At 41.1% G+C, this 12,664-nt stretch overlaps 2 protein-coding genes across 6 annotated transcripts in view; one reads left to right on the forward strand and one right to left on the reverse strand.

Moving 5' to 3' along the window:
• C36H2orf88 (chromosome 36 C2orf88 homolog) overlaps positions 1-12,664 on the reverse strand; it is a 179,037-nt gene that overhangs the window by 101,292 nt on the left and 65,081 nt on the right. For all 5 annotated transcript variants that reach the window (XR_012025032.1, XR_012025031.1, XR_012025035.1 and 2 more), the window contains 3 exons: positions 4,577-5,088; positions 4,253-4,474; positions 3,534-3,694 (listed from right to left, as the gene is read on the reverse strand). The gene's annotated coding sequence lies outside the window, so the exon portion shown is untranslated. The remainder of the gene's footprint in view (positions 1-3,533; positions 3,695-4,252; positions 4,475-4,576; positions 5,089-12,664) is intronic.
• Positions 4,333-10,947, forward strand: MSTN (myostatin). The gene is made up of 3 exons (XM_072813194.1): positions 4,333-4,916; positions 6,703-7,076; positions 9,220-10,947. Exons 1-3 carry the CDS (start codon positions 4,544-4,546, stop codon positions 9,598-9,600), a joined length of 1,128 nt encoding a protein of 375 aa, XP_072669295.1. The 5' UTR covers positions 4,333-4,543; the 3' UTR covers positions 9,601-10,947.

Genomic DNA, 12,664 nt, shown 5'->3' on the forward strand with positions numbered 1-12,664 from the left:
CTCTTCCTATATGGTGGGTCCCTAGCTCAAGAATACTTTTGTTTCCGTTAATTTTTGTTCTAATCTATGGAAAGCACGAGTAATCGGATATCAAAGTGAGACAACTGCCTTCTCCTGTGCTGTGTGACTTGAGCACTCATACAGTCTGTCTGCTGACCTTCAGCGAAATGAGCACGGAGCGACACCAAAGGGCTGTCATTATAAGGACATGGCAAGAGTCATCACATAAAATATCTGTCTTTTTTTTTCCCCACGTCAGAGTTGAATTTTTCATGATCCATTCTAATTCCTAATCACAAGCCTTTATAGTAGTGTCCTTGGTAGTTGCCAGACTGTAAAGAGTCAAACCATGAACATTTTGGGGGAAATATGCTTTGTATTATCAAAGTTGTTTTTGAAACCCCCCCTGGTATGTGTAACGGGGATGAGAGAAGTCTGCTTGCTACCTTACTTATGGTTACGGAGATGTGGGGCCCACCCAGTCCAAGGAAGAACTGAACAAAGAAAAATAACAAGTCTTGTGAGGCACTGACCACCTAAAGACTGACTCCGGTGAGAAGCTGCTCTTAGAGATGGCAACCAGAGCTGGCCGACCAAGTTCTCCCAGGCAGCTAAAAGCCACGTGTCTCTACTCGCTCATTCTAATTACACGCTGTCCTGTCTCCTTGATGAAGGCAGCCAGAGCCAGGCCACCAGCGGTCAGAGCACAGTGAGGTCACCCACAGCTGGTGAACCTTCCTGCTCTGGGGCCATCGGAAGGTTGCGATCACTGCCACGGGAGAAGCGGTATATGTTCTCGAAATTTCTTCAATACCTCTAAACTCATTTGATACCGATCTCTAAAGAGGTTGGTCAGATAGAGGTGGCTCTCGTTATTCAAAGGGGTTTTGTCCCATAAGGTCACTGCCAGCACTGAATGAGTGATTACGGGACCTTTGCTCGTAGAGCACATACAAGGTCACATTCCCGTGAGCCTCTGGTCACGATATTTTTATCAATCGATACATAACCATGTTTATCTGTTTAAAAACATCTTATTTAATATATATTGTGGAGTCATTAACATTGAACTCACAGCCAACAGACTACGACTACTCAAGGCTGAGTAGAGCTCATCTAACATACAATTTTTTTTCTAAGACCTATCACAACTTTTTTTTTTAATTTTTATTTATTTATTCATAGAGACACAGAGAGAGAGAGGCAGAGACACAGGCAGAGGGAGAAGCAGACTCCATGCAGGGAACCTGATGCGGGACTCGATCCAGGGTCTCCAGGATCACACCCCAGGCTGTTGGCGGCGCTAAACCGCTGCGCCACCGGGGCTGCCCACAACTTTCTTTAAAAAATAAAAACTCCAGTAAAACATATATAACATAAAATTGACCACTGAACCATTTTTAAGTGTACAATTCAGTGGCATTAAGTACATTTACATTCTGTGCGGCAGTCACCGACATCTGTATCCAGAACTTTCTGATCTTCCCAAATTGAAACTCTGTACCTGTCGAATAGGAACTCCGCCCCCCCCCCAACCCCTGCTCAAATCCCCTGGCAACCACCATTCTACCTCCTATCACAGCCTTCTTTTTATTAGGAGCAGAGCACTTTAGCTCTATGCCCTAGGGACCATTTTAAATGGAATCGCCCAAGAAAAGCCTACCCATCAAAAAAATAAAAAAACCCAAACCCTTGGTACTAAATATATTGTAAGAAGGGCACTTGTTTACAGCATGAGAGCTGAAGCAAGGTGGAGCGTTGCCTTGTTGACCTCGGCTAGGAGCCTGTGTGTTGGAAGATTCAAATTTTTCACCAGTCTGCGCCTGTGCACGAGTGACCACAAAATCATCCTGAGTATTGATTTGGGGGTTAAAAATAAATTTTAGCAAGGAGGCGAACTTGAAAGTATGGAATTCATCAATAATGAACATCAGCTGTATGTGGAAATGGCAACCTTTGTTTACGTTATTCTACGTAGTAAGAATAAGGAGCTGAAATATGCCTATCATGGGGCTGCCTTAGGAAATTTTAGTCTCTGTGGATTGATAACTGGCAGCTACAACCTGAAGCAGTTCTAGGTCGTGGGGAGGATATATTTAAGCATGATCTCAAACCCCTCTGCAGGAACAAAGACTGAGCACTCAAGTAACACTTATCCATCACTTACTGTATGACAGGCACTATATTCAGCCATTTATATGCATTATTAAATTACAACCCCCAAAAGCTCCGTGAGGCAACTGAAGGTTAGAGAAGTTAAGGACCTCATCCGTTATCACGTAGCTCGAAGTGGCAACATTGAGATTCGAACTCAGGTCCGTTGGACTCCAGAGCCTGAGTTCCCAACTGCTATGCAAATCTAATCAAGATTCAAAAAAAAAAAAAAAGTCCAACTTACTCAGAAGTGTATAGGAGCATATGTTACAATGATTATAGCATTGCCAAGACTTATACACAGAGAAATAAGCTTACCAAATAAAACTTTATAAGTCTGATCTAATATCGTTCCACAATAAAGAGTATCTGAAATCCTTCAGGGAATCTGGTTTGTGTCTGGTTTTCCTTAATCTTTAATGATGAGCAAATCTAATGCATTACGTAAGGCCGTTTTTTTTTTTCTCAAGAGATGTAGATACCTCTTAAGAATTTGATGAAAACGCATTAACTTTTCAGGCTACTGAGTTGCATTTTAGTGCACTGAGGCAGTAAATTAGTGCACAATGTGCAAAAGTGGTAGTGACCTAAAAAATAAATATTTGATATGAGCCACTGCATTCTGTTGGGGTGGAGGGGGTCAGAGTAATGGATTAACTCTCCTAGGAGTCCTAAGCTTCCCAAAAAGGAGTAGGAAAAAGAAATCTCCTGTGTCTTGGAAAAGGCTCGTTTCTCCCTGGCCGTGTTTGCTTAGCTCTTTAACAGTTTATTTGATGAGATCTCCTGGCTCCCAAAGCTAAGGTTAAGAGTTTGATCCCTCTGCAGGCCACTTCGGTTTGGAGAACAAGAGGCTCCATTCTCTGTCCCCAGACCTTACCCCAAACCCCTGCCAGGTGTCTGCCCTCTGGTCAAAACGAGAAACTGGCAAAGCGGTGCAAACCAGTTATAGTATTGGGGGACCAAACAATGGGCACCCCTTTATACGGTGCTCTTTCACTCTTACGTGCTCACAGTATTTTGATATAATTTATGGAGGACAGGGGCGCCTGGGTGGCTCAGTCGGTCAAGTGTCTCTGCCTTTGGCTCAGGTCGTGATCTCAGGGTTCAGGGTCCCAGGGTGGAGCCCCATGGGGCTCCCTGCTCAGCGGGGAGCCTGTGCCTTCCTCTTCCTCTGCCCCTCCCCTTGCTCGTGCTCGCTCTGTCTCTCTCAAATAAAGCAATTAAATCTAAAAAAAAAAAAAAAAACCCAAACAACCAAACACCTCATTTCAAATGTCACTCCCAAAATAAAGGCTTTTCTGATTTCTTCAAAATAGAAATGATCCTTAAAAAAATAATAATAACTTATGGAGGAGAGATACTATGCTTTTTGCTTTTACCTGTAGAAATCTGAGGCAAAGTGTAGCAAGTGCAGCATTGTCAGTCATAACAGTTATCTTCTTATTCTAAGTTTGGAGGTTTTTTTTTTCTGCTAGATGACATTAGCCTCTTGGTAATAAACAATGAAGAAACAGAACTTCTGAGTAATATTAACCTGCAACTTCAAAATAGGAAATAACTGAATAGCAATCAGCCAAAAAGTGAGCACAGTTTTCATATTAATAAAAAACATGAAATTATTTCAAAAGAATTCCATGTGTAATAGAACATTGTAAGAAGTTGATTTTTAGCATGTGCTAAGAATTTAATCAGGAAAACGAGTTTCTCAGATTATAGCTGGAAATCTTTTACTAGTAGCACAATGTCACCTTTTTTTTTAATTCAGGTCTTCCTTATTCAAATTCACAGTTCCCTAATTATACAACACTAAACATAACTTAATGCAATAAACAAAATTCTTTTTACTTCAAATGCTTGCCCAAATCATAGACAATAATTTTAACTTTAGAGGAAGTAACTAACATTCAAGTTTTTAAGTGTGAGACCAAGATTTACTTATTTAAATCACAACTTGGGTTTCATATATGAAGATGAATCGGATTCAAGTGTACACTCTCTGTTATTGTTAACCCAGACTTTAAATTTTCAAATGTCACATATATCTTTCATTATTTGCGGATTTATTTCCTTTATGAAGTAGTCGAATGAATCAGCTCACCCTTGACTGTAACAGAATACTGTTCGGTGACTTGTGACAGACGGGGTTTTAACCTCTGACAGCGAGATTCATTGTGGAGCGAGAGCCAATCATAGATCCTGACGACACTTGTCTCATCAAAGTTGGAATATAAAAAGCCACTTGGAATACAGTATAAAAGATTCACTGGGGTGGCAAGTTGTCTCTCAGACTGTACAGGCTCTAGGATTTTGCTTGGCATTACTCAAAAGCAAAACAAAAGGAAAAGGAAGAAATAAGAACGAGGAAAAAGAGTGTGCTGACTTTAAAATCATGCAGAGACTGCAAATCTGTGTTTATATTTACCTGTTTGTGCTGATTGTTGCTGGCCCAGTCGATCTAAGTGAGAACAGTGAGCAAAAAGAAAATGTGGAAAAGGAGGGGCTGTGTAATGCATGTATGTGGAGGCAAAACACTAAGTCTTCAAGGATAGAAGCCATAAAAATTCAAATCCTCAGCAAACTTCGCCTGGAAACGGCTCCCAACATCAGCAGAGATGCTGTCAGACAACTCTTGCCGCGGGCTCCTCCGCTGCGGGAGCTGATCGACCAGTACGACGTCCAGAGGGATGACAGCAGCGACGGCTCCCTGGAGGACGACGACTACCACGCCACCACCGAGACGGTCATTGCCATGCCCGCCGAGAGTGAGTAGCTGGGTGTGTGGCGCGGGGCTCGTGTCGGTGGCAGCTGGTCCGGGCTCCCTTCCCAGGCCGCCGCCGTGTGGGAGTGGGAAGGAGGATCTCTGTCTTTGCAAGATGTCACGGAGCTGAGCTGAAGGACGCAGGAAGCTGCGGCACCATCGGCCTCGCCGGAGAGCTCAAAAGCCAAAAGGAGATGAGGATAAAACGCCTGCGTGGCGCTCACGTTTCGCTGCGTGTGACAGTGGCGCCGGGCTTGCACCCTCGCAGCGCGGTGGCCGCGGTGGCAGTGCCGGGTGCCAGGCCCGAGGGCTCGGCCGCGGGGGGGGGCTCAGGTCGCGCTGGTCGCCCCGGGCCAGAGGGCTCAGGCCCGGCCACGGCCCGCAGTGACCCCCGGGGCCCACACCTGCTGCCTGTCCCGCGTGCCCCCACCCCCACACGGAGGGGGGTAATTCTGAGACACACCACACTGGAGAGCAACAACAACCAAAAGGGTTTTTAAAAATGTACCGTATCGGGAAGACCAGTGAGGAAGTGCAGGCGGTGCAATGACAGCCGCAAGCCGAGTGTCACGAGGTGCCACGGAGCGAACACGCCACGGCAGCCGGGCCGCCACAAGGCCCACCTGCACCTGGGGTGGCGCGCACCTGCTCGGAGCCGTGCACACCTGCCGGGAGCCGTGCACTCCTGCCCGGAGCTGTGCACACCTGCTGGGAGATGTGCACACCTGCCTGGAGCTGTGCACACCTGCTGGGAGATGTGCACACCTGCCTGGAGCCGTGCACACCTGCCGGGAGATGTGCACCCCTGCCGGGAGCCGTGCACACCTGCTGGGAGATGTGCACACCGGCCGGGAGCTGTGCACACCTGCCGGGAGCTGTGCACACCTGCCTGGAGCCGTGCACACCTGCCGGGAGCTGTGCACACCTGCCTGGAGCCGTGCACACCTGCCTGGAGCCGTGCATACCTGCCGGCCACTGCACCCCACCTGCTGGGATGGTGCGGAGGCTCCCAGCTGGAGGGAGCTGCTGCCCTGCGCGCCTCACCTCCCAACGGCGGGCTGTGCACGCCCCGGGGCACCCCAGGGCCCTCCCGGCCCTGCCCGCCTCAGCTCCCAGCCCTCAGCTCCCAGCCCTCAGCCCCCCAGCCCCCAGCCCTCCCGGCCCTGCCCACCCTCAGCCCCCCCAGCCCTCCAGCTCTCCCGGCCCTCAGCCCCCACCCCCCAGCCTCCCAGCCCCTCAGCCCGGCCCAGGCCCAGCCACCCTCAGCCCCGGCCCCGCTCCTCCGGGGCCCCCACAGCAGAGCGGCTCGTTCCCTCTAATCGGGGCCCAGGTAACCCAGGCCTGGGGGAAGGGTTCCTTCCTCCAGACTGATCGGTACAGCTGCTCCGAGAGCCTGACGACTCAGATTCCCAGAGAATTCTAAGCAGACGGTCCTCCACCGAGTCCTGGTTCTCTCTAATCACCATCATTTTAAGATTCCACCCCCCCCCCCAACCCCGGTCGTTCTTTAGTGCACTTCACGCTAACCCCGGATCCCTGGGGAGGGAGCAGAGACCTCCGAAAAAGCTGAAAAAATACGTATCTGAAAAAACTCTGCAAAGCTGGAACAATTATTTTCTTTGATATTTTTCTGATTTATGAATGAAATTCTGCATGGTTTTTCACTTTAAAATATGCATTCACTAGTCCAATGGGGACAAAAGGCTCACCAATTAACATAAAGGGACTTGTTGATTTTTTTTATGAGAAATAATTTCAATGACTATTTTTCTTTTCTTTTTCGTTTATAGCTGATCTTCTCATGCAAGTGGAAGGAAAACCCAAATGTTGTTTCTTTAAGTTTAGCTCTAAAATACAATATAATAAAGTAGTAAAGGCCCAACTGTGGATATATCTGAGACCCGTCAAGACTCCTACAACAGTGTTTGTGCAAATCCTGAGACTCATCAAACCCATGAAAGACGGTACAAGATATACTGGAATCCGATCTCTGAAACTTGACATGAACCCAGGCACTGGTATTTGGCAGAGCATTGATGTGAAGACAGTGTTGCAAAATTGGCTCAAACAGCCTGAATCCAACTTAGGCATTGAAATCAAAGCTTTAGATGAGAATGGTCATGATCTTGCGGTAACCTTCCCAGGACCCGGAGAAGATGGGCTGGTAAGTGATAACTGAAAATAACATCTAACCACAAACATTGTGACATTTTTATTCATCATGTGAATGATAATAGTGGAAAATCACTACCCATCTCCTATGCTCAGAAGCCAGACAAAGGTATCTTACCCCAATGGTAGCCCTGTACCCAATAAAAGTAGGTGTCTAATTTCATATCCCTCTTGATACTTTTATTTTGCACGAGGATTAAAAAACAGTTATGCCACAGTCATTAGCTTCCTAGGGAGTTCTGTCGAATTAGAGATGAAATATGAAGTGCTTTTCATTGATATGCATGAATAAAAACATGAAATACTCATTGTGGATCCTACTACATCCCCAACAGATTAAAATTTCCTTTTCTTCAGAAGAATGCCAGATGTGTTGAGATTTTTTAGTTTAAATAAGCAAAAAAAACAAACTTGAAAAATTATGATTAAAATAAAATGCTTTTTTAATGGCAGTTAGCTAAGTATGGTACTTTTAGGCTTACATCTTACTAAATATACCACTTAAGGTCCCGCATGATAAATATGTTTATTATTTTGCAGACTGTTGAATGCACTGATGTGTATGTAGCATACTTTGTGAATTACCCCTAACAAAATTTAAATTTTCAGGCTATTTAGGCCTTGTCACCTAGCTTATTTCTAAGCTTCTAAGCTGCCTTGCCATTTCTGTGCAAGGGTTTACTTAGGTAATGCCAACTCATTTACTATCAGGCCAAGCAGATTGACAATACTTCACATATTATAAAAATTAATAAAAACCATTTAAAACCTTAGCATAAATTTAGAGTTACTCACTCTCCTGGCTTACCTCTGCTTTCACAAACTTATTTAACATGATCATACTTTTTACTTCCATATAGTGACCTCATTTAGAACAAAAGATTATGCTTGCAAACAATAAATGCTATCTTTTTAGTTTTTAAATGGTCTTGGTTATAAAGAGTAGATGGTAAGTCAGATCTACTTTAAATAAAAACATGTTCTTTAAAGGATTACATAATTTTCCAAATGGTTTATTTTTCTTTGAATATGCTACATAAAATGTGATTGACTCACAAAATGATCTGTTTTTTTATGATATTAAATAACAATCACCAGGTCTATTTTTATTTTGATGTAGGATAAAAACTATTATTAATTATTATTAATTATATTAATTAATTAACTATTAATAATGATTTAATCACCAGGTCTATTTTGGTTTTGATGTAGGATAAAACTATTATTAATTAATTATTATCACTTAATTATTTAAGAAAGTGTTTTTTTACAGGTAGCATTTTAATGATCAAAGTTGGTCATGTGACAGAAGTTTTAAGTATCATTAAACAGATTATTATTATTAAACACATTAAACATAATTATTAATGATACATTCCTTGGATTTTTCCATATAAATGGAAAAGTCTCAAATGCATCAAAAGACTGGGGCAAGGGAGGAACTAGCAAATTATCATTTAAATATATGAACAGAAACATCTTTCAGTGAAAGAATAAAGTGAAATATTACTGTACCTTCTGAATCTGTCCCTCGCTCTCTTAGAGTTTTCTTTCCCACTCGATATGCATAAATGCACCACCTTCATTACCCTACCTTTCTTTTTCCTATTACAATCCATATAGTGCTGCAAGGTAACTTTTTTGTTCTGATTTTAATAGCCAAGTTTCCCCAAGTAACGACCTAGGGAACAGAGGATGGATGAATATAGATCTATTATTCCAGGCGTCACAGACATACTTAGCCAACATATTTAATCAGGAGGAGAGAGAACTAACCTCTTTCTTCCTCTGTCCTGTCCTCCCTCCTTTTCCCCTCTCCTCCCTCTGTCCCTTTCTTCCCATAAATATTTTTCGAGCATCTATTATGTGCCAGGCATTCGGATACTCAAACTGGGGAAAACAGAAATCGAAAAGACATAGATGTGACCACAGGGAATTAGAGTTGGTGCTATATTCGTATGAGCCACAAGGGAAGAATCAAGCCTAGTGTAAACAAAAATTCCTCAATGCTGTGTCTTTAGAAAGTAAATGTGGTATAAGCAAAATGATTAGTTTCATCAATAATGAGTTCTTGAGGTAGGGAAGTGTTTCAGGACCTCTTAATATTACTGATTGCTCTTTTCCTTTTCACACAGAATCCCTTTTTAGAAGTCAAGGTGACAGACACACCAAAAAGATCCAGAAGAGATTTCGGGCTTGACTGTGATGAGCACTCAACAGAATCTCGGTGCTGTCGTTACCCTCTAACTGTGGACTTTGAAGCTTTTGGATGGGATTGGATTATTGCACCCAAAAGATATAAGGCCAATTACTGCTCTGGAGAGTGTGAATTTGTGTTTTTACAAAAGTATCCTCATACCCATCTCGTACACCAAGCAAACCCCAGGGGCTCAGCGGGCCCCTGCTGTACTCCCACAAAGATGTCTCCCATTAATATGCTATATTTTAATGGCAAAGAACAAATAATATATGGGAAAATTCCAGCCATGGTAGTAGATCGCTGTGGGTGCTCATGAGATTTATATTTGGTTCATAACTTCCTAAAATATGGAAGGCCTTCCCCTCAACAATTTTGAAACTGTGAAATTATATACCACAGGCTATACGCCTAGAGTATGCTACAGTCACTTAAGCACAAGCTCAGTATAGGGGCTAAAAGAATATATGCAATGGTTGCCATTTAACCATCAAAATAAATCACACAATAAAAAGTCTTACTGATTTCCAGAGTTTTTGAACGAGGAGATCAAATTGCATTTATGTTCATATATATAAAGAACACATCCAGGTAAAGGAAAGCAATTCTCCCGTGTTCTGGTGAATTAAAGGAGTTTATGCTTTAAAGTCTATTTCTTTACAGTATCATTTAATATCTACAGAAAAAAAATCTATATGTAGTATTGGTAAAATGCAGGATTGTTATATACCATCATTTGAATCATCCTTAAACACTTGAATTTATATTATATGATAGCATACTTGGTAAAATGAAATTCCACAAAAATAGGGATGGTACATCGTTTGCAAGTCCCCATCCCTATTATGATCTGCACAGTACATTAACAATCCATGCCGATGGTGCTAATACGATACACTGAATGGCTGATGTTATCAGGTTTATCGAATTAAGAAAACATTCAGTAAAATTTTAAGTTTCTCCTTTCTTAAGGTGCATTTTCACACACCTCCCAATGGGGAATGGATTTTCTTTAATGAAAGAAGAATCATTTTTCTAGAGGTCAGCATTCAATTCTGTAGCATACTTGAAGAAACTGCATAATCTTAAAAGGCAGCCAAAAAAGTATTCATTTTTAATCAGAATTTCAAAATTGCAGCCTGTCTTTGCAACATTGCAGTTTTTATGATAAAATAATAGAAATGACTGATTCTATCGATATTGTATAAAAAGACTTCGAAACAATTGCATTTATATAATATGTATACAATATTGTTTTGTAAATAAATGTCTCCTTTTTTATTTACTTTGGTATATTTTTACGGTAATAAGGACATTTCAAATTAAGTATTAAGGCACAAAGACATGTCATGTATCACAGAAAAGCAACTGCTTATATTTCAGAGCAAATTAGCAGATTAAATAGTGGTCTTAAAACTCCATATGCTAATGGTTAGGTGGTTATATTACAATCATTTTATATTTTTTTACATTTAATTAACATTCACCTATGGATTCATGATGGCTGTTATCATGTGAATGTGAAATTTCAATGGTTTACTGTCATTGTATTCAAATCTCAACGTTCCATTATTTTAATACTTAAAAATGTTATTAAACATACCAAAATGATTTAACTATATTATCTGAAATGCAAAATAATAAACTGATGATATCTTAACAAGAATTGTTAATTTTATTTTATAATTCGATAATGAATATATTTCTGCATATATTTACTTCTATTTTGTAAATTAGGATTTTGTTAATCAAATTCATTGTACTTACGACTAAGTGAAATTATCTCCTATGCCTAATGTGTAGAAACAATATAAATTATATTAAAGTGTTTTCACCTTTTTGGAAAGACACAATGGTTTTATGTTATAATGTCTAATGCTGGATTTCTAATTTCACTTTACTCTAAAAGTCTAATGGTTTAGCATAAAAGTTTGGTTTAGGTAGGTCTGCTAATGGAGTTCTCATGAGTGAAATTTCTGTTAAATTGGTTCTGGTCAAGTTGCTTTAAATACACAAAAGCAAGGACTAGTTATACTTGTTTCATTCCTCTTTATCTTGACCTGAAAACTATTTATATGTTTTCATAGGTTCAGTTTCCAAATGCATTGCAGTTGGCAAGGGTATATAGTCCTAGAGTTACAAGTTCTACTAAAGCCACAGGGACACAGGGAAGCTGCATTTTTTTCTTAGCATTTAATGATACTGGCACATTTATCTGAGCTTTGGGGACACCAATTTTCAAACTGAGCTGAAAAACAATTATAAAGTACTTAGAAATCCTTAAGTGTAACTTTAGATATAATGTCTTTGAAGTGGACTCTCTTCACTACCCCTCATCAGCTTAGTAACTTAGTGATGAAGTAGTCACCAACTTTAATGGAAGAGGTTATTGAAATTCCAACTAGTGTATGGTTCCTAAATAAGTAATTTATAATTAAAGCCTCAATGGTATTGCAGCAATTTATACTCATACAAACTAAGTGTAGTACTTTTTCTAGTTTTAATACTGATACGTTTAACATTGACGAATCTGGGGCTGTAAGGAGGTTGCCTATGAGCCAAGACCAGCTATGGTGATGGGGTGAGGCCACTTTGAGTTACAAAACACTAGATGCTACTTCTTCAAGGGCCATGAATATACCTGATCCAAAAGTCCGGGTCAGGAGGCCCATTAATGTACCTTAGGCTCTGGAAGACAAATAACTGGGGACTTTCACCTCTAGGGTGTAAGGAAGGAACACCCTAGTTTTCTAAGGACCCAGTAATAGGACTCCCCAATCTTTAGTCACCCTTCCCATGCAGCCCCAGGATCTCATCACCAACTTCACCATGTGGTGGCCCTCTTTGAAACCCATATGACCATGAAAGAAAGCATCGGGATCATTAGTAAATCATACTAACTTCTGAGATGTTCAGAAAACATCATGTAAAATTCAATGCGGTGCATCAGTTTTAATATTCTGACTGTTTCATAATACTTCTCTGACTTCCCACAAACCTATACTAGTTAAAAATACATACATACATACATATAAAAACAAAAACCCTCCCAAACTCTACAGTTCTTTTTGAATTCAAGTTGGTTTTTGCACTTTTGTATAGAACCTTATTTCTTAAAAGAAGAAGGCAGTAATTTGATATTGACAGTAATTAAATTGGAACTAAATTACTCTATCCCAAAAACGAGAACAAATGTATTTCACTTTCAACCTTGACAGACACATTTTAGGATGTCAATGACCCTTTTAGAATCTGTTGAAAACTAAAGACAGTCTCACCAGAAGAAATAAAACTCAAAACTTTGCATATAGTTTCAGGGAATTTAGGGCCTTTGTAGAGTGCATTCATCGAATCTAGTTCACACACTCTTTTATTTTTCTTCT

Source organism: Canis lupus, chromosome 36 (genome assembly GCF_048164855.1).
Source record: "Canis lupus baileyi chromosome 36, mCanLup2.hap1, whole genome shotgun sequence".
Lineage (NCBI taxonomy): Eukaryota > Metazoa > Chordata > Mammalia > Carnivora > Canidae > Canis > Canis lupus.